Source organism: Diorhabda sublineata, chromosome 3, assembly GCF_026230105.1.
Source record: "Diorhabda sublineata isolate icDioSubl1.1 chromosome 3, icDioSubl1.1, whole genome shotgun sequence".
NCBI lineage: Eukaryota > Metazoa > Arthropoda > Insecta > Coleoptera > Chrysomelidae > Diorhabda > Diorhabda sublineata.
Window position 1 is genome coordinate 20,534,039 of NC_079476.1, and position 22,748 is coordinate 20,556,786.

General features: G+C 30.9%; 1 protein-coding gene across 3 annotated transcripts in view; it reads right to left on the bottom strand.

The window, feature by feature from the left end:
* Positions 1-22,748, bottom strand: part of LOC130442138 (protein amalgam-like) — a 65,894-nt gene that overhangs the window by 6,682 nt on the left and 36,464 nt on the right. Inside the window, exons 3-9 of one of the 3 annotated variants that reach the window (XM_056776215.1) lie at positions 12,212-12,424; positions 9,415-9,683; positions 6,472-6,685; positions 4,935-5,344; positions 3,975-4,143; positions 3,810-3,881; positions 1,145-1,210 (exon numbers count right to left, since the gene is read on the bottom strand). In XM_056776215.1, the coding sequence (XP_056632193.1) occupies positions 1,145-1,210; positions 3,810-3,881; positions 3,975-4,143; positions 4,935-5,344; positions 6,472-6,685; positions 9,415-9,683; positions 12,212-12,424 (1,413 nt within the window). The remainder of the gene's footprint in view (positions 1-1,144; positions 1,211-3,809; positions 3,882-3,974; positions 4,144-4,934; positions 5,345-6,471; positions 6,686-9,414; positions 9,684-12,211; positions 12,425-22,748) is intronic. The other 2 variants (XM_056776216.1, XM_056776217.1) reach the window with 2 other exon arrangements.

The window sequence follows — 22,748 nt, forward strand, 5'->3', positions numbered from 1 at the left end:
TGGATTGTTGTATTGAAGGTGGCGAAAATTTTGAGCATTAGCGTTTTTACTTTCAGTTTCCCTAAGTTACTAATATGTTGTAATGTAGGTAGTAAAAATTATAAAAATTACACTAGTTTATTTAATTATAGCCATCCCAATGTATCATTTTAAAATAAATATATTGTAAATGTAACCTCAACAACTCCAGAGTTATAGCACTACATAAAAAATATTAAGCAATTCTCAAGGATTTCATCAACAATGATTCGTTATACATGGAGTTTCTAAATTCATCCGACGAAATTCAGGAGGTGATTACTCGTATGGAATTGGGTTGTGGGATGGGTCTTTCCCACAACAAAATTTCCTCAGCCCTTTCTGAGATATCATCCTTAAAAGGTGGTGACTAAAATTGTGTTTTATTTTTTTTTCTAAAATTTCAGTAATTTTAGAAACTTTTAATTATAATATATAATTGTAATTTTCGTGCACTCACATACATTGGGCCACATTTTCTTACACCAGTTTTCTTTAACATAATCTCTATGAATTACTGGCAGACATTGCACTCAATACTAGACAAAATATGTGGTTCATGGACGATGGTGCTCCAATATACTTCAGTCGGAGTGATAGGCAACATTTAGATGCAACGCATCCCAACCGTTGAATTGGTTGAGAAGAGCTCTAACATTGGCCTCCTCGATCTCCTTGTGATTTCTGTTTATGAGGTTACTTTGAATCATCAGTCTATACAACTCTCATAGTTGATATCAACATTATCAACACTTTGAAGAATCAAATAGCGTGTGACACCATAAGAAATTTTATTAAAAAATTATAAATTATGGTGTTTATTTTTTTTTCTCTACAGCTTAGGAATATTTTTATAGGAAGGACCCATCTTAATTTCATACCAGCAATCACCTCCTGAATTTTGTCACATGAATGTAGAAACACCCTGTATATGCAAAATTTACTATCACTAGATCACTAAATAATAATGTGTGGCATATACAGAGTTCGCCAATAAAGTAAAATTTAATGGTTTTTAAATCTATTTATTGAAATAATGTAATGAATTTTTGAGTTTACGAATAAATTTTCTGTATGGACTCTCTGTACAGCGAAATAAAAATAGAAAAAAAAAACAAAATAATACCTCCTACGGGTGCTTCTTTCTGACTAATTTCTTGCTGTTGCGGTGCGGATGGGACGTCTTGTTTTTCTGTACAAAAATGTCAAAAAAAATTTAAAAATGTGTTAGTGCAGTTAACCGGAAATTATTTGGAACAAAGTGATATTGTGTTAATTAAAACTAAAAAAAAACCTTAATAAATAAGAAATATACGAAATATTAGAAAAAATAAATAAAAAAATTATGTATTTCAAAGCAACAAACATTACTGTAAATTTATGAAATTTCTTCTGCGGTTTTTTCAAGATTTAAAAAATTCAATATTTTCTTCAAACTTTTCAAGAATTATCTACGATTCAATTCTAATACTTCAAGCTGTTATTATAAACTCAACTGGGAGTGAAACATGAATTGGAATCAATTGAAATATTGCTCAGAATAATTAGAATAATACAAATTTACTTCTCAATAATTTTGAGAACAGAAAAACCTTTTTGTTCAAACAAATTAGCAAAATAGATTTCATCAATTTTGTCATAAAAACTCAATTTTTAATTTATCATTGTAGTTAATTATTCCGCAGAATTATATACAAACGAAAATATTTCAGAAAAGATCATCCACCAAATAAAAATCAAGAAAATATAACTAAAAATATGAATTTAAGTTCATCTGGAAAAATTAGTGTATGATGATTGATAAATTGTGTGTTTGTAGTGATTTGATTCAATCTTTGTTTCTTACTAAAATGTTAGTGATCCAAGATTAAAATATTTTTTGGTAATGATTTGCGCACTCTCGGTTTTAGATAATGTTGTTGACAAAAATGGTTAATGTCAAGTTGGTTAGAATGAGCTATGAGCGTCAAACTTTTATACATTACTACAGTATAGGCAACAATAGCTGCTTTACATTTACATTCAAGTGAACTGAGACACTCAGTTAAGTGAGTATCTCATACTAAGATAATGACGTCACTGCTCAGTGCATAAATGCAACGAGAAACATTTCTTCAAACATTTTTAATATTCCTTTTGTTAGTGTTGAATATCTCGAACGCAGCATATTTGACAGCTCGAACGCAAGTACGAGGTTGCCGCGAAAAAAGGAAAAAGAAGAAGAACATTGACATCAATAAAAAACTGTAATTGCTAATAGTTCTGTTCATGATTTTTTAAAAAATTATTGTAAAAAATCTGTGCTATAAAATATATTAAATTTGTTACTTTTGAATACGTGAAATTCTCAAAATCTGCACGATCCCACAACATATGGCGTTCGAGCTGTCAAATATGCTGCGTTCGAGATATTCAACACTAACACCTTTGTTCACGTATTGTGGAACAGTAGTCAGTTCTTAGTCTAGCATTCCAGTTTTTGAAGAAATTAATTTGTTATTGACGAAAATCGAAATCTTCCTCACTTGACACACTTTAAATCGAAGTAAATTTGGGGTTATTTTATTCAGGATTAAGTCGGTGGACGCCAACGTCTGGTAAATCAGTTGAGGGCTGAACAATAAGGTTGTTTACAACAGTGACTGTTTGCTATAATTTAGTACTGTATAATTACGCCCTAATTTTGATGAGGTTGAGGACGGGATGTCCTAACCTAACCTAACCTCACTTTCAATCTGAGTTCACGAAACTAACTAAAGCAAACGGCCTCCTGCTTGTACAGATTGAGGGTAAAAACTCAGTTAGGTCTCACTTGTCAGATTGAAAAGGAACGTGCATGGGACCGAGTTATGACGTCATAAGGGAGAATAAAATGTGAGTTTTGGTGTAAATGGAAAGCAGCTAATATACATATTATTCTATTCGAATCTTCCCTAAAAATAATACGCCCTATAAAATATTCTTTATTAGACTTTAAATTCACAACAACACAAATGTCGTTCAAATATTAATACCTTTGATTTTAATGAATCGAAATGGTGTCATTTGTTTCCTGATGTAACTCATGGTTATTGTAGGTAATTTTTCGATTATTTCCGAAGGAAAATAAAAGTAAAATTGAGTAGGGAACTTATCTGTATAAAAAAGATCTTGATTTTGAAAACGAAAATTGATAAGTGTTGAGAAATATATAAAATGTAGTTCACGTTATTCCTTAAGATAATTATAATAATAGAGATACAGGATAATTTATTTGATAACAAGGACTTAAAAATAAAGGGGAAGTTGAAGGTGTGAAATTATTTTGAGAAAATTCAGTTGATTTTGGGCAAATTATAAAAAGTATTTCGATTTATCTATTTGTAAAAAAAGTTAAGGGTTTATTTATGATGAAAGCTGTTACATAAATAATTGATAGAAATAGAAAGATAAGTCACAAAATAGGAAAAAGTTATAATAGAAAACAAAATCAAATTTGAAATTATAAGTTATTCATTCAAACTTCAAATATCCAAAACATATATCTGTGTTGATACAGAATTGTTATTTTTTTAACATTCTTTAAGGTATGGAGGATTACTCTGTTGTTCAAATATAAATGGAGTGAATTAAATGTGGTGGAGTCATATTTGGGTCTTTCATATGTGTTTGAAGTTTATTAAAGAATAGTTTATATGTCAAAATCAATTTTTGTTTATCTGTAATTAATATGTAATACGTGATTATAATACCAGAAAACTCAAACCCATATTTCCATCAGATTGAAGAAAAAATAGAATTAAACTTTATACCTCTCAATTCTTTTTCTTTGTGGTGTTTTTTGTGGTGATTTTTGTGAGTTGATGAGCCGGGTTTAGCCAACACTGTGCAAAAAGCAAAAAATAAAAAAATTAGGGCATCATTCTAAAGCAGAAGCATCAAACTATGTTCATTGTTAAAATTGAAAGGGTACTTACCTCCTTCGAATGGCATTATTTCAGAAAATTCTGACCAACCGTGTTCGTTCTTTGATCGTATTCTCGTTTCGTATGAACCTACATCTAAATCTTTCAATATGTATTTTACCGTGTAAATATCATCTTTACCATTTACTACTTCAGGTACCGCTGTTCTCCACGCTACTTCCTGAAAAATTGTCTCAATAAACACACTGTTGGATATATTGTATCTATATGATGAGATTATATGATTCCAATTTAAATGAATCAAATATATATGACGTAGACTGTGAAGGCGGTCCTGTTCGATTATGCTAATAGAATCTAAAATTTGGTGGACGACCCGTGTACAAATTTCCAAGAACGGATGCAGAGCGATCTCTTGTTTTTATTTACATTGTGTTATATAGCCTTTTTTATAGAATCAATTTCTAGGAAGGCCTTTTTGTCAGTTAATAATTGGATGTCAAAGTGAAAGGGTCGAAATAGTGAAAAGTGAAGAGCGAAAAAAATAAATTGTATAAGTTGAATAATTATTTTGAATAGTGTTTGGTGCACAGTTTATTGTTTTTAGTTGAAAGGTATGAATAAATTAGGAAATACCTTGTATATAAATTCACCCCACCGTTTAACAGTTTAAATAAATCAGAAAAGAACATTGCATTGGCCTCGGGTGTAAGGTAATTTGAATAAATAGTGACGAAAAATTGGCTAATTTGTATAAAAAAGTATAAAAAAGTAAGCTGACAAAGAAGAAGAAATGATTCTGGAAATGGACTCCAATTCCAAATAAATTAGAAAAAAAAAACATTAGAATGTGAATGGAATCTATATGAATCTTGTTGAAAAAGTTCTTTCTGTAAAAATTTTATTAACCAGTTGAATCTCAATTAATCCCTTGATAATAATAAAGTGCTATAAAAAAGTAATATTCTTAGTACAGATCAATATAATGCTAATATATTAGAATTTACTTACTCCTTTTCTCCTGTATTGAATTTCATGTGTTTCAATTGGCGATTTTGATTCAACTTTCCACGACAAAACGACATCTTTGTAACTCTTTTCTGGTTTTATAAATTCTCTAACCGCAGGAATTTTAATTAAACTAACAACTTGTTCAGATTTCCCCATTTCATTTGCAGCGGTACATGTGTAATTTGTAAAATCTTCATCTGTCAAATTCGAAATAACTAATATACTCTCAACAGTGTATTGTTCTCTTCTCTTAGTTATGATTTTTCTGTTTTCCTCAGTTCTCAATATTTCGTTTCCTTTCTTCCAAATAGGTTGAACAGCTGGATAAGCATCCACTGTACATACGAGTTCGGTATCTTTTTCTTTGTTGGCCGTCACTAGATATTGTCCAATTTTTATCCTAGGAGCGTCTGAAAATTAAACCAAGTTAAAAACAATTGAGTCATTAGACAGGGAAATCACTTCCATATAATCATTCAGCGGACTGCTTTAGATTAAGATATTATGCAATATCAACACTATTAAGTGATTTACAAAAGGCAATGAATTGTTCAATATGGATTGATCTTTATAAGTTCCTAATACACGAGTATATCTTGATCTAATGTTATGTCCCATTCAGATATATTGTGTTTATATAGCAGGTCAGAGTACCCATTCCATTCCACATTGGTATTAAATAAGATTGACGATAGCTGCAGCCGTGTCTCAAGAATCTGAACCTTCTTTTATTGAATCCTATTGATAGCACTGCTCTTCATAGACAACTTTTACAATATTCGACCTTTATATGGACACCCACATCAAAAAGAAAAACATGCTTCTGGACTTCTTCCCTGATGTACGGGATTAAGGAGCAAGCTATGATGAACACGGGGAACGGTTCCATAAAGACATCGCTGAGATGGAGAAGAAATTTTCAGGATAGTGCAATACAAGCATGTTTGCTAGTTTTTTGAACGAGATAGCTGTCTGTACCTCAGGGTATAAAAGGAAAGGAAAACAATAATAAAGCAATGTCCATAAGTTTATTATTATTATCGACAAGTAGTAAAATTAGAAGTGCAAAGTTTCCCCGAAAATGGTGGATGATTAGATTCAGGACGCCACTTTACATAAAAATTACCAAGAATAGTCCCGGAGCGTCCAAATAAAATCAGTGTGTTGTTTAAGTTCTTTTGTTGTATGCTCTAACAAATTAGTGCCACATCTAAGTTTACACCAATTATGGTTAACTGAGATTAAACTCATTGTGAAGCCATTGACTACAATGTTTTTTCAGTAAATATTTTCTTATGTTCTACCCCTCAGTTCATTTGAGTATGTTTGTTTTTTCTGTTTCTTTACTACTACTTGAATTGGTTCTATACATATTTGTATTCTATCAATATCAATGGACATCTTGATGATGTGCATCCACTACTGCGTTGTTTATCAATTCGTGGAATCCATCCGTCGGGAAAACATAAAGTATTATTTAACGCTTAATAAATGAAAGATATGAACGATATATTGAAGAAAAACTTGATATACTTACGGGAAATACGGATTACGATATGGTGGTGACTAGGTTTTTGAAGACCGTTATCAGCCAAACATCTATAAGTACCTTCATCGGATTCAGATAAGTTAGGAATTGTGAGAGTATCCCCTTGTACCTCTAATCTTTCACTTCCTTTATGCCAGGATATGGTTGGTTTAGGAAGACCACTTGCTACACATGTCATCTTAAGGGTCTCACCAGGAACATACTGGGAATAAAAAGATAAAATCAATATATTGATATTGAAAATTTGTTATCACTAACTGATTAAATGAAAGAAAATATTTCATGTCATATATTTATTCATCATAATACATATAATTAACAGCGATTGTAATTGAGCAGGATGTAACTTTGGCCAGTTATTTATTTCTAATTGAATCATATAACTATTATCAGAAATTTACAGCGAAACATAACAAACGGCTCTTTTGGATCTTTTAGGTTGTTTAATTTGGTTTAAAGGCTGTTAAGGCTATATTGAGCAATCTTTTTTCAATAATATGATAAAGTATCCTTTCTGGAATCGATGTTTTGGATTTAAGAATACAGTTGTTAATAGTGATTTTTTCTGACGTGAGAATAGTTGGATAATTATAAATCACTGCTGGTTTTTGCGAAATATTTTCAGGACCAAGTTGGTTTTGTACATGTTGATTTCATGTTACTGTTAATTTGTATATAGAGAACCTTTGTGGAAATTAATCGTGTGCATCATTCAGAATGTGCTGCTGCGGATGTGGTTTTACACAGCAAGAGAAACAGAAGATTTTAGGTTTATAAAATCAACAACAATCGTGAAAAACTTAGTGTTTTTCATGTAAAAATCCGAGAACTGAAAGCAAATCCTAATTCATATAATATGTACTTCCCTATGGATAAAGAACAATTTGATTATATACGAAATCATTTTCTTTTAACAACTCTTGATGCATTTCGAGTCAATCAATATAAACCCAATGTGATAAAACTTTTCCATAGACTGGCATACAAAGACAAGAGAGAGGCATTCACACATCTTAACACGCGTCGGTTAAATCTGAGAAATTTGAATCTTCCCACGTTGGATGGTGTGGCGTGGCGTGTGGTGGGGTGAGTGTGTACGCAGACAGTTGAATTAAATGGAAAAAATATGCGTGGTACGGTGTGTTGCCAGTAGGTTTCGGCTTTAAACAGAGTAGCCATTCTTTGGAATGCTAATCCGGATCCAAGATGGAAACCTCGAAGAGGTTTAGCTTAAAGAGGAAGGGTTTTAGTGGGTCGTACAAGCGTTGAACAGCTCCACATATTGGTCGGTCTCTTATGGACACTGATGGCGCGGATGCGTTGGTTTTAAGATACTCATATGGAATGATTTGCAATAAATTCGTGCATGACATATTGAAAGATTAACATTTTATATATAATAGGTATATTTTATATATAATAGGTGCCAATGGATAATTTAGGAAGAAATTATTATAAAATTACTTTATAGAAATTAAGAAAAATTCTGATTCCAGTCTTTCAATGGAAAAGGAAAGAACTTGTGTTCCGTTAATGTTAATCTAATGTTAATTTTATTGTTATTTGCGTATTAAATACACACTAGCTTGACCTTGACATCAAAAAATTTATTTATGTAGGTAGGTATTGAATTTCATCAAACGTCAATATCTTTTAATTAATGACATTGTTATGAAATTAAACATTTCACTACATAGACAAGATGGCGACATGTGTTTTTTACAATATCCCTTGGTCTTTATTGTCTCATATAATAAAAATTAACTTCTGTGATACTTGCCATAGAAATAAATCTCTCAACACCTATTCAAGATATACAAAGAGAGTCTCTATCATTTGGAATAACTTCAATAGTGCAAATAATAGTTTTGTATTTCTTGCAAGACGCTCGGGCACGTCGATTAGTTTATCCAGTCGCGATTTACTTACCATAAAGTATACAGAAAATTCATTTTTTTATAGAGTGTGTTAAACGTAGAGTTAATATTAGAAATAGTGAGAGCGAGGGTATGAGAGCTTGTGGTCCGTTCGGACCGAGTGGGTCCGAACTGCTTATAGAAAGTGTACTCTATTCTGATTGGATCGCCATAACGTCGAATTTTCCTATAATTTTAATTCGATGGTGTTAAATAGACCATATAACTACCAACTATCAATATTTTATTCTTCGCCAATTTTAAACATAATACTAAGTAATAAACAAAAATTCTGGTTCTTTTTGTATTTTCGGATAGGCTGAATTGCTTATGTGAAACATGAAGTAACTGAAATACAGTCTTTCAACTTTTTTATAAGAAAATGTCGAAATCCTAACTACTTGACGCTCGACAATCATATAATATTTTATCTAAGACCACATTAAAGAATATTTGTTGAAAACAGGATTATAATTTAAATGTATGGTAGTTTTCATCATTGAATGATTGGATTGCAACGTTGAAGATTTCCATTGGTATTGGCTTGACTTTTCCGATAAATATGCAGTAAGAAAATATTTTGCGTAATTTTTAATTTTTTTAGTGTCACACCAATTCAAAAAATCGCCATATGACTTCATGCATATTTTTCTTAACTTTTCTGGAAGCAGGTTTTGAGGTACAATGCACGCAATTTCTGCAATTTCAGGAGGAGTGCAATCAGATTATTATTCCATGTTTATTTAGTAACTTATCAGTGTTTTTTCGATCAAAATTTGAAAAACATTTTGCAAAATAACGATGACGTTTCAAACTTCTGATGGCATTAAAAAATTACAATCTGTTCTATTACTGATAGGCTTAGCTACATCATATCAACCCCTATCAAAATATCTTAATGTTTAAATATTTTCCTCCATTTTCTATATGAATTAGAGGAAATAATTTTCCAGAGGTGTTCCGTTCAACAATTTTTCTTAACAATAAAAACAAATTGTTATGCTGATATACTTACTTCAGTCCTGTTGTTACTGTCTGTCACAATTCCGGTAATTATTGGAGGTACTGGATGCATTAATCTGTGGACTATCCTTGGATTATCCTTGGGATTGTTGCTGAGTATAAGTACGCAAGCGTAGTTACCAAAATCTGCGTTACTGCTGATATTAACTTCTAAAGTATTGTTAACTTCGAGTTCCCGTATGTTGGGATATTTTTCTGGAGAAATTGGTGAGTGACCGTGATAAAGTAAAGTCTCATCTCTTTGCCAAGTATTTACTACATCTAAAAAAATTGAATTATCATCAACAAAAAAGGTCAAACCCAACCAATTCAATTGATTATACCACTTATCATTTTATTCGGAGATATATCTAGCTGGTTACTTAAATATTTTGTGAGCTGTATAAGATATAATTATATATAGTGCAATATAAGATGTCGAAGGTACAAGAGGGATGAGGCTATATCACGTTTGTGTGAGTGTATAGAGAGTGCCATTTTACGTGGTATTATCAACAAATTATCAATGAATTCAATCTTCTTCAAAGAACTGCTTTCTGTTGGCAAGACATTTATTGATAAGCTGAATTTATGATTCAAAGCATTTCTGGAAAGCTTCTTCCGGAATGACTTTCATTTACTATATCAATAATAGTATTTTTCTTTCAACGCATTTTCTACTACTACAGATGAATCGCATAGAGCTAAATATTGTGAATAAGACACATGAGGACAGGAAGGTTATTGATGGCCAAGAACATGCGAATGAATGTTGTTATGATGCATAAGTAAGCCGTTGGCCCATTTGTAGGTCTCTATCTTCGATTATCGTTTCCTTATCGTTCTAGAACTCCTTTCTATCGCACTATGCCGACTCAATCTAATAAACAATAACCGTGATCTTGTTCGACTTTGATTGATAGGCTTATGAATCACTCGCTTTCCAATGCGAATTTTTGGTTTAAAACTCATAGCACTCATTTCCAGTTACAATTAAATATTAAACTGCACGAGACGATCTTACTACTTGCAAATTGAAGCGCGATTGCCTTTTTATGTGTTAGTCAAAAACCTTGCAACAAATTTGGCTCTCCTTTATCCTGTTATCCTTTAACATTGGAGAATATAAGTTAAAATACTTTACACAGATTCTTGAAAAGTCGATTGCCTATATGAACCAAGATGTTTGTTCATTAACACTTTTCTTATTTGACTTTACTATAGATATTTGATCTCTCCAAATATTCAACTTTCTATTGTTCTTACTACCATTAGTTTGTTTTAACTCGTTAAATAAATATATTCTTTATCTGTCTGTTCCTATATTTGATTTTACCCCGTTGTATGGCAAAATCCACGATCCGTCTTTTATTGGTTTCAATGATCAAAGATAATAAGAAAGTGAAGCATTAACAAAACACTCTCTTCACGTTATATCTGCACTCGTACTAAGGATAAATATATTTTCTACCCATACTGTGTTTATCAAACAGATATTGTTTTACCCTCTATATGTTGAAACGATACAAAGGTTTGTTGGACACGTGCTGTCTTGAAAGTAATGAAATGGGAAGAAGTTAATGATAATTAAGGAAACGGTTGGTATAGAATAAAATGCTGACGTAAACATTGGAGGTTATTTAATATTTTTGACTCGAAAGGAAGATTATGTATGAAATTATTATTAAGCGTAGAGATCATGAGCTTTTTGAAATAAATGAATGGATCTAATGATACATACGAAGGTCACCTTTTAAATTTTGAGAATATAACAATAGGTAGCGTTAAATGAACTGTGGCATCACTGTATTTTTTGAGATACAGGTTGTTTTATCTCAAATTAAAAAAATGCTTGTTTCTTTTTGACTATTGGATAATTTTATTCAATATCTAGTTATGAATTTAAGCATCTGGAAATACATTGAAATTTGTTCTGATCTACTATACAACCCATAAAAGAAATAGGTAAGGAAGTAGGAAGGATTATTTGCTTACCACGATCCTGGCGAAAATCTTACTTCCTGTTTCTGCTTCTTTTCGATTAAGGCAAAACAAACATTTTAAAATGAACTGAAATATCGCGTGTATTCAAATCCGAAGGCATACATTACACCAACACTTACAATTACACTGTATAACGCGCGTTTTGATAACCAAGTTATTATCTTCAGAGATTGAAGGTAAACGCGCTTCAGACAGTATAATTGTGAGTGTTGGTATAGATGTAGTGTAAACAGTGCGTTCTAGAAATTCGGAAAACTCAATCAGGGGGTTTCTTTTTATCATAAGCTCGCGTTAAATAAATTAATGAGACATATTTTAATAGTTTCATATTCTTTTATATCAAAAAATACACAATTATGTGTAGAAATATGGAATAAACATCTGCTTAAATCCTTCACCATGATAGGAAACAAGCAAAATCAATTTTCATAATTTGAGTTGAAAACTCTCATTTCATTGAAGTAGATTTGGATTAAATTTTCCATACTCAAAGAACGAAATTTTCCGTTTAAAATGGATGCACTTGAAGAATCTGTCGGCATTGTTGTTAATTTAATAATACAACAAGTTTAATTAACATTTGTCAACATAAAGAGATTTCATTCGTTAAAGGACACGGAAATTATTGAACGCTTCAAAACCAGTTATTATTTCTATCGACATATGTCCCATACGTTGTCTTTCTTTCCTTCAATAATGTAGGTTATTGGTATTTTTATTTTTCACCAACATATTAGTAAGTTTTATAATACTCAATACGTTTGCTACTTCTTTATCCAGACAATTAATAAAAACGGTCATTTTACCTGTATTTGAAACAGAACAAGGCATCCTTATGGTATCTCCGACATTTCCAATAAATGTTTGAGGTTGTGTTTGAAACTCGACATGTTCTACGACGCCTCCACGTTCATTTGTTTCCTCAGCATTCTCATCGTAATCACCCCCGTAATAATCATCATTTTGTATATCATCTTCTGCCAGATCTCCGTAAATTTCCTCGAAGTTCTCAGATTTGCCTAGAATAAAATATGTAATTAGAAAATCAAGTTATAAGTCCAATATTCTTGAAAAAAACTATCAATGAAAAAGTTACTTTTCAAATATGATTTTCAGGGTGGCCCAGAAGACACTTTTTTTTTAATTATAACCCTATGATTTGACGTATGATTTGCAGCAACTTAAATCACTTTTATTGATAGGAGCAACCGTATAAAAGAGTTACGGGGTTTTTCGACAAAACAAAATCCTCCTTTTCAATATAAGAGGAGTAGGTACCATTCATTTCACAATAAATGTTTTGCGCACACAGAACTCCTTTTTTTTAGGAATATTTTCGAGTCCAAGATCGTGAATCCATTGTCCATATGCCTGGTCATAATTGTTTAAATTCATATATTTTGTTTTGAAAAACTTAAAAATGTCGCGATTGCTATCAACGGTATCCCAATAATGAATTTTTCAGGATTAAAGACAATAATACGTTTATAAGATACAAACAAACATTAAAAACAAAAAAACTGAATTTTATAGGGACAAAATTTGAAAAAAAAAACGAGCTGAAAGGAAAATATTTAAAAAAAACGAAAGTAATTATAAATAGAAAATAAACTATAAACCTTTTAGTTAATTTCTGTGGAGGTAGATTTATGAGCGATTTTAAGCGATTTTCTATGAATGTTGTTCATTGATTTTCATTACAAAAAACTTCAAGTTCAAAGTTCAAGCTGCATAAGCTATGATAATAAAGTTGAATTTTCGTAATAAAGATGTTTATTAATTTTGATTCATTAAAATAGTTGCACTTTTTTAAAAAAACAGACATTTTCTTTTGACGGTGATTTAATAAAATATCTTAAGAAGAAATTTTTAATTAAGGAAAAACTGACGATGGACAGTGATAAGAAGAACAACTTAACCAAAATATAATATGGTAGAAATTCGATTTTTCACATATTGGTCGTACGTCCACCAAATGCATAGGTTCGCCCCACTATGCGATTGTCCCAAATCTCATTGGGGTTACTTGAAAAGCAACAGAAACAACGAAAATACCTTTTATACATTATTTTTGTATGTCACAATTCATGATCGGAACTACTAATTGACGAATCCGAACATTTTCCAAAGGAGAATTAGTATTTGTATTATTGACTTTATTCATCTCTGTATATACATCAATTCTAAAGACTTTTGAAGCCCATAGCTTTTTCTTTTGATATATCATCTACCTTCCTTCAAAGATTGCGGTTCCGTACTGCTTTTTGCAGTATTTCTACTCTTTCTACGCACAATTCAACTATCTATTTTTTTTTCGTCCCTGCTTATACTTTTCTTTTGGTATGTCTGCCTGTCAGTATTCTTTCCAACTGACTCATTGAGCTCGTGTGAATTTCCTTGCATAACCTTACTTTACCTTCTTCTGTGTCTTTTTTTTATTTCTTGTAGAACATTTAATTCCCATTTTTCTTCTATGTAAGTTGTTTATTAATTACATTTTTCCTTCAGTTTTCTTTAGTTTTTTTTATGAGTAATTAACGGATTATGAAATATTTTATTAAACCTTTATTTCATACGATAAATTGTTTTATGTTTATTTTTATAGTTTTTTAAATGGTATTTCTATTTATAGACTTTTCACATTACTAACATTTAACATGCCATAACTTTCATCTTATAAAATTTGTTTGTTTAAACCGTCAATTATAATTATAATGTGCTAACCATGTGTGCCCCACATAGTTCCCAGCATTTTCCTCTCTATTCTACGTTAACAAATACAAAATGACAAATCATTCTTTTTAATTTTACCACGAATCAAACGAAACGCTCCGTTATACAATAAATAAAGTTTTAAATGGCCACTTTAAGCTCTCATCCCATATCCAACAAAAGACCTATTAGAATATAAAAAAAAATCTACTAACCCCCCGATGTTACCTCAACAAGAAATCACGTAACATCATATTGAATTAAGCGCCATATCTCAAGTTTAAATGACGTCGCGGTATTTCGTTGCCCTTTTGGCATGATATTTAGTATTTGAAAGCAGGTAGATTTTTTCAACACAGACCTTTCTCAACGAATTTCCCATTATTAAAACCACAGGCAAGTCATATATTCGATTTTCATATTCCAAAATTATAATTATATATCATTATCTGACCAGGAAAATGTTTTCTTTTAAAAACATACATTCCTATACATTATTTTAATACTTTATGAAACATAACATTCTTAGTTTCATTTTATGACGCGTTGGTATTCAAACTCATGAACGGCGACGTCAAAAATATTCTGTTCCAAGAATTTTTGAATCTTTATAATTGAACTTATGGCTTTTTAGTCCATTTTATAACTACTGAGATGTCTGCCCTATGTATTATGTATTATGTCCTTTATGACTTATACTAATATCATATTTATTGAAATAATTAGATAGTTGTTGGGAAAATCCTTGTACAAATGGTAAGGAGAAATGTTTTAGGTTTTTATGTTTCGTTTCTGTTTTGTTTCTTAATTGATTATAATACATGTTTATCCTTTTCTTTCCAACTATCAGATCCTGTATTTAGATGCTTAGTTATTCAAAAAACAAAACTGCATTGATAGAAAATAATAATCTTGAAAAAATAATGAACAACATATTCATGAAAACGAACGGTTGCGATATCATGTGCTAAAAAGTGATCTAAAAATGGTTCAATAGCTTCCTTCCTTCATTATAATACGTCCACATACGCTTCAGTCACCAGATTTAGCTATATGCGAATTTTGGTGTTACTATTCCTGACATTGAGAACGCTTCAGCAGAGTAGATGGATGCTATTCCGAAGGATGTTTTCTTTCATGTATTCATTTTGCTTTTAATGAAATAATTCACTGTTTCGTTGATGACATCTGGTATTTTAATTTTTTATACTTGTTATATAGGTTACAAGGATTATTTTTAGTCTAGAACATGAATTGATTTAATTTGTTTTTTTTGTTAGAGCATCATTAGCATATCCTTGATTATATAATTTGCATTTTCAAAACTCTTCATCATAAATCAAGTTAAAAAAAGCAAATTAACAAGTTTTCTTATCGTATATATATATATATATATATATATATATATATATATATATATATATATATATATATATATATATATATATATATATACCAGAAACAAAAAGTGTAGGCTTGTTGAAATCTGATTTTATATTCAGTTTTGTTATACCCTCATTTCTGATGCTTTTCCCTCAAACAATGTTACAAGGTCTAGCTATTAAATAACGAGATTGGTTACGAAAAAGGGTTTTATTATAAAAATTATTCTACATTCGAATACTTCCTTTCAATATACTCCCCTCCACTCGCTGGAAGTCTTCTTTGGTGAGGGCCTTTTGGAGCTCTGCCGTTTTTTGCTTTACCGCTTCCATCGACTCAAATCGGTTCCCTTTCAAAACAGATTTTCTTTTCGGAAACAAAAAAAATCGCACGGTGCCAAATCTGGTGAGTGCGCTAACTGGCCAAATACTGTTTCACAGATAGCGCGTGATGGGTAGACGCGTTGTCCTGGTGCAAAATCCACGAGTTGTTCTTCCACAGCTCGGGCCGTTTTTACGAACTCGTCTTCGCAGTGTTGCCAAAACAGACAAATAGTAAGTTTGGTTGACATTCTGACCTTCTGGAATCCATTCAATCATCATCGTTTTTTTCTGTTTACATTCATATATTAGCCGTTGTTTTTGTATAGAAACCGTTATAAATCTTCTTTTTATCGTGTATTTCTGTGATCTCATTTTCTTTAATAAGTTTGAATGCACCGAACATTTATTGAAAATAATCACAATATTCCTTATTCCCTTGTCCATATTTAATTATTGCTTACATATGCTATGACTTACATCTCTTTCTTTCTGATCACAAACAATAATAACAATAATGTTTTCTATGGGGTTTACGATAACACGTCCATAATATATCCTCGTAAGCTTTGCTACTTGTGAGTTTTCTCTAGTTAATTCTCAGAAACTTGTGTTAGCACCAAGAACCTAGCCTGCATTCATAATTATTTGTTTGTATTTATATTCGAATTAATAACCCGGAAATTGTGTCACTTCTTTAGCATAATTATGAATTAATAACTACTAGATAATTAGTTAGTTATATTGGCAACACATATTCTAGTAAAGAAAAATTCTGTGAGTAAAATAATAAATTAATCCTAGGTATTTTTGGAATATGAAATAACTTAATTTGAGAACATAATTTATATTACTCTGTGTCTGTTGATGTGGGACTATTACTATCATTGCTATGATTAGAAAATGATGATAAAACATCAAGGAAGAACCCAAGCGAAGAGCTCAATGGCTTCTTAGGAGGCTGTATTAAAAAAGGCTGAAGTATGGGTGGAATCTACGTTAACCATAGTTCTGCAAAACATAGAAAGAGCTGGCAGATCACATACAATGACTCTAAGTTGATTATAACTAATATAAAATAACGAAGAGAAAACAGCAGGGTAACAAATATAAACAAATGCTTTTAATATTGAGACAATGTGAAATTAATAAAAAAAGACTATTCAATGATAGTCAATCTAACTGTTTTCATAAAATCGATATCATTGAAGAAAATCTGACAAAGACAAGAGCTAGAAACCGCAAATTTCATGCCTAGTTGATGTCCTAAATGAATTAGCCAAATATAGAAGTGACATACATAGTAAAATAACTTTCTTTTTTATCAAAATTCTCCAGGCAGATTAAATACTAGATACCTGGAAAAAAAGAGAATAAGATTGATAATAATTACAACTAAAGATCTAAGCACTGATAAAATGACAATAATATCAAAGCATAATTTCAAAGATAAGATGGCGTAAGGCAAGAAGAAGGCATTAGCTCAATTTCTTTCAACTTGATCATGGTTGAAATAATCACCAAAATCGAAACTTTAGATAGCCATTAAAAAAATAAAAATTAAATGCTCCGCTGGCGACGAGAATTACGACAACCTGCAGAGAATACAAATTTGAACGGGTGTCGAAGAAATTCAATCTTAATCTTCACAGGAGATTGAATCCCATATCTCGGGAACCAAGGCTTATAAATTCGCTGTATATGATCAGATAGTGAATCAGGACAAGAGCTTCAAATACTTCGGCATCAATATGATCAGAAACCAAACTAGGCTAAGCATTTTAACGGATATCATCTCAAGAAGTCAGCATATATCAAATGAGAGCAATAAGAATCTACAAAAATCTATGCGAGAACAGTCATGACAATTATGTTGCTTGTTAAGTTGCAGATATCATTTTGACAGAATGGTTGACGATTGAACATTTAGAAAATTTCCACTGACCAAAGGAAGATCTCCACCGAATAAATAATACTTAAATAGGTTTGGGTACCATAGGAATGAGTCTAAGTTATAGCCCAAAGTATATGTCAAAAAATAGGAAGTAGAAATGGCGGTTTCCCCCTTGATAAACGTGATTTTTACCGTTTTTTCATGCTGAGATAACTTTATCTATTGCAGTACCTGGCAATCCACGTCTTCAATTTTAAATATTGCATATGGCACACCTCCTACTTCTTTGTCTGTGCCCAAATATCAAATATGGTCTATATGTCAAACTGTCATTTAATGGTTGCCGTTAACTCTATCCTTATTGAAATATTATAGTATCCAATCCCATAAAATACGTTGACTGTGGCGTCTATAATATGGATTACAATAATACTCCCATCTTCGACATGTTGTAGAATGGACTTAAACGAAAATTCGATGTGATCGTGATCAAAGCAGTATCTGTTTCGTAGTTTCGAGCCTGGGCATCCCACAAAATTATGATCGTTCTCGTACTGATACTTCGCATTGCATATTAATGTAGTACATTGTTAACATTCAGAATAGCATGTGATTTTTGGCTAGGAACATTAGTGGACAATAACACAGTCAGAATATCCACATTGAAATTTTGTAAACAAATAAGCATAATCAGGATGATTCGAAATATTTTTGCGCAGGGTGAAATAATTTGAGAAATTTGAGATGCAGAAGCGAAAATTGACGTTTAGATCTTTTTGATAAATGGTAACAATAATAAAAATAATGTCAACTTATAATAGAAAAAACAGAATGGTATGAAAGGTATGTTGAAGTAATTGAAAGTTGGGGATTCTGAATTTTTTGTAAATGTAGATTTGGATGAACAAATCTATTCTTATAGTTCCAATGATACTTTTATGCTACGCTTATGAACGTTCAATGAAGAGGGCAGCTGAAAAAGTAAAATGCCACCCCTATGTATTTTTATTTATAGACGTCTGCATTCAAAATTCAAAGGGTCCTACTAATTGCTTATTCAGTGGTTTTATGAAAAGGAAGTGTTAGAACGATAGTCATTGCTGGAAATTGAAAGAAAAATAGTCGTATATTAACTAACTGACAAGTGTACGGGAATATGTGAATGAGAGCGATGTGAATGATAGATGAGTCAATTTGTTTACATATGCCGTCGATATTGATGGAAAATACTCTGGATGTGAAAACCATTGTTGTTGGAGATAACCATAAATCTGCATTTTTCTGGTATTCTAAATAAGGCGGCATTCATTCACAGAATTCTTAAACTTCCTGATTGAAGGTAGTTTGTAGTAAATTGTGTGATTTCTCGACCATCAGTGAATGTGAGAATTACGAAATTTCAACAATAAAATTCTCAACAGTGAGAATAATTATTCTTTTTGTTGATAAATCATCTAAATCGTGTGTTCAGTATGAACATCATGAACGGTAACAAAAATTTTTATTTCAGTCTGTGTAAATTTTACCACTCTGAAACCAATTAATCAAAAACATCTAAGTAGTTCTATGGATCAAAATTTTATAATAATTTTTATACAATACCCAGATTAACTGAGCCGAAAAATTTTCAAGCAAACCTCTGATATACTATTGTGATATTTCTGTAACAAATTAAAAAAGATCGTACAGAATCCTTACGGACTTTTGGCTTTAATTCATTATACCATTAAGGTTACATAACGTATTAATGAAATAATAAATGATTTTATTAGTTGCAAGTTGGTACATACAAAATGTTTGAGTTTATAAAAATAGTTTCTTTTACTAAATTGACACAGTTTTCAGTTAAATAATTAGGTAAGTGCCTAACATCAGATATTTGATAGTACGTTGTGTATTTGTATTCTAGAAGGATTTGTGAGCTGTGTTTGTACCATTTATGTAACATTGATAAACGAGGCTAAAAAATATTTATGGTGTAGCTAATACAAAATTACTTTTTCTAGGATGTCTTATTATCTTCGTGAGAATGAAATTATCAACTTTCTTCATACTGGTGAAGACAGTGAGGATGGAATAGATTTTGATAACGATGATAGTTCCCAACCTTGAACCATTGATGGTATTAAAATTAAAAATGTTGCTTGGAAAGTCAATAAAGTTGTTACGAAGCTGTCTAATTTCGTAGGTGAAATTCTTAAGGACCAGATTCGACGTTATGTCAAAATAAAATGAAAGATATGTCAACATTGATCTGCCCAATATAGTGAATATAATCAATACATGAGTGGTGTTGATTTAGTTGACAGTATCATAGGATGGTATAAAATCTAAGTGCGAAGTAAAAGGTGGAGAGTGCGTGTAATCTACCATCTATTAGATCTCACAATGGTAAAGTTTGATTTTTATATCGGCTAGTGAAAAGTGCATCATGAAACCATGAAAAGGACTTTGACAGATTTCAGACACTAGATAGCTGAAACTAAACCATATGTGAGAAATGTGGTGTAGCTTTATACTTTAACAAAAAAAATTATTTGATTTCCACAACACGTAGAAAAAAGGAATATTAGCTAGATGTAACAGATATGTCACAGTTCTATTTTTCTGTAATTAATGAAAAAATAATGATAATATTGATTTTCAGAAAAATACATGCTGTATTCTGTTTAAAAATAAGTCACAAAATGTTGTCAAATCATTTTCTAGAATTTTGACAACTGCAATTAATTTCCACCCTCCTAATTTTGTCACTGGAGTGATGTCACCACCTTCGTTCACACAAATTGTTGCCGATGATCGATTAAATTAATGACCTAGGAAAAGTTCAGGATTTTTTTGTTTCAGAAACACACCATTTTGTTTTCCCATAGAAGCTAATTTATTTAAGTCAATTTTTTGCAGGTTTTCGGTTTTAGTTCTAGCAATGAAATAGTTGGAGAAATTAAAGAATTGATTCCAGAATTTACTGTATAAGTATATTTGTGCAGTTTGTTAAATATTATTTTATGTGATTATTCATCATTCAATACATGGGTATTTCGTTCAATATTAGATACTTTACAAATTATAAATCGATAATACAAAAAAATTTTCAAACTGACTGAAGGCAAGCCAAAATTTACGACAAAGTGGATGTCAGAAAATTCTCTAGAATTTACGAAACTGTGGTGCTGATGTACGTTAATGATCTATACTCAAAATTTTCCCCTAACACTCTATGGTGATGAAGAAGAATTAATTTCTGAATAACTATGTTATTATCAATCATTTTCACAATTTATGAGAGTATTTAAAGCAAAGGTCAAAAACTAAAACAAACTAAAAAAATCCACTATGTTATCTATAGAAAATATTTATTGATAATGCACCAAATGAAAAGTCTTATAAACAAGATCTTTCTCATGGTTGTACAGAAAAAGACCATATTTAACCTAAAGACGCTGTCCTTTATAATTTAAAACACGGGAATATTTCCCGGGAACTGCACAGGTCATTGTTTACCTCATAAGTCAGCAGCCCTTTTCGCATTTCGTATACCACAGTTTTCTGAAGGAAATTTAGAGGGTAGCGTAATCTAAAAAAAAATGAGATTTCAAGAATATGACAAACGTATATTTGGATCTCGCCTTCCTTACAGAAATTATAATCCCAGACAATGAATCATCAATTAACCTTTGGTGTAAAAAAAATTAGATGATATTGGAATTGAAAATACAAACGAATAATATATAAACGTAAATTTATATTTTGTTGCTAAAAAAAATAGTTGATTTGTGCGTGAGCCATAATATATATTTTTTTGTAAAAGACAATAATGGCCTATTATGACATAAAGGATGTTTATGTAATTTTGTAGTAACCGCCCTCAACTTCCAGTTCCTCCTGCTAAACTACTATAAATTTCTTTTAAAAATATTAGAAAGAATATCCAATAAACTTAGCTTCAACTTTATTATTTAATCAATGTAATAGGAATGCTTCAATAAATAATTAGCTTCGTAGATATTATAATAATATCATTCAATATAATTGAACGTGTCTGTTTCAATGTCTTATTCAAAAATCATTTCCTGAGTAATTAATGCAAAATAGAACAACGAGTCTACATTAAAGTGTGTATCGCTATTTTCTCTACATCCGGTATACACCTAAGCGTTTACTTTGTATATATAGTTCATTTCTTGTTAAATTCAAGGTTGTTTCTACAAAAAAATGCTAATGACCTATTCATTAGAGCGCCAGCAGCGCCTTTGTAAAACACGATTAAGCAAATCTGCAATTCAAATTAGAATCAACATTTCTCCAGAATGTTAATTTGTTCCTACACAATTAATAAAAATGCTTTGTTCATGAAAATCTCTTGATTTCGAGATTATAAGATATGGTCAATTCACAAATAACGGGTGTCGTAATTTTTTTAAGCAGCCTTATGGAATAGGAAAGTTTTGTGTAATTTACTGTTTAATTCATCTAAATACAAGAAAATAATAGAAGAATTCAATATCTAGTGAAATCTGAGGTTATGTTGATAAAATTGGTATAAAAAGAGCATTAAGTTGTGGAAAACTATTTTTGGTTTATCTATGTTTCATACTCCTCAATTATATAGTTCATATGAGCCTATAACTATAACTATTAATTTCTGTAATATTATTGTTAGAACTAAGAGATTTCAGATAGGAACTTATCGTAATAGGAGAATTCAGTGGACATTATTCAATTTTTAGGTTATATTTAATTGCAGTTATGTTGAAATTAACTTTGTTTAGCAATACATCATAGACTAATTCCTAAGTAACGTTTTCATATTATTCCAATTTGTTTCGAAAGGAGTATTATGGTACTCATAAACATCTTTCAGAAGAATTAATTCGGGAAACTGTTGCTAGTTTCACCAATACTTTTATTTGAATCAACAATAAGCATTCCGTAAGACGTCGTATAGTGCGCATACAATAAGCAATGTGTCTCGTTCTCTGACTTCTTCTTCTCTCACTTCTCCGGGCGCTTCAGTTAGTTCTGTGCATCATT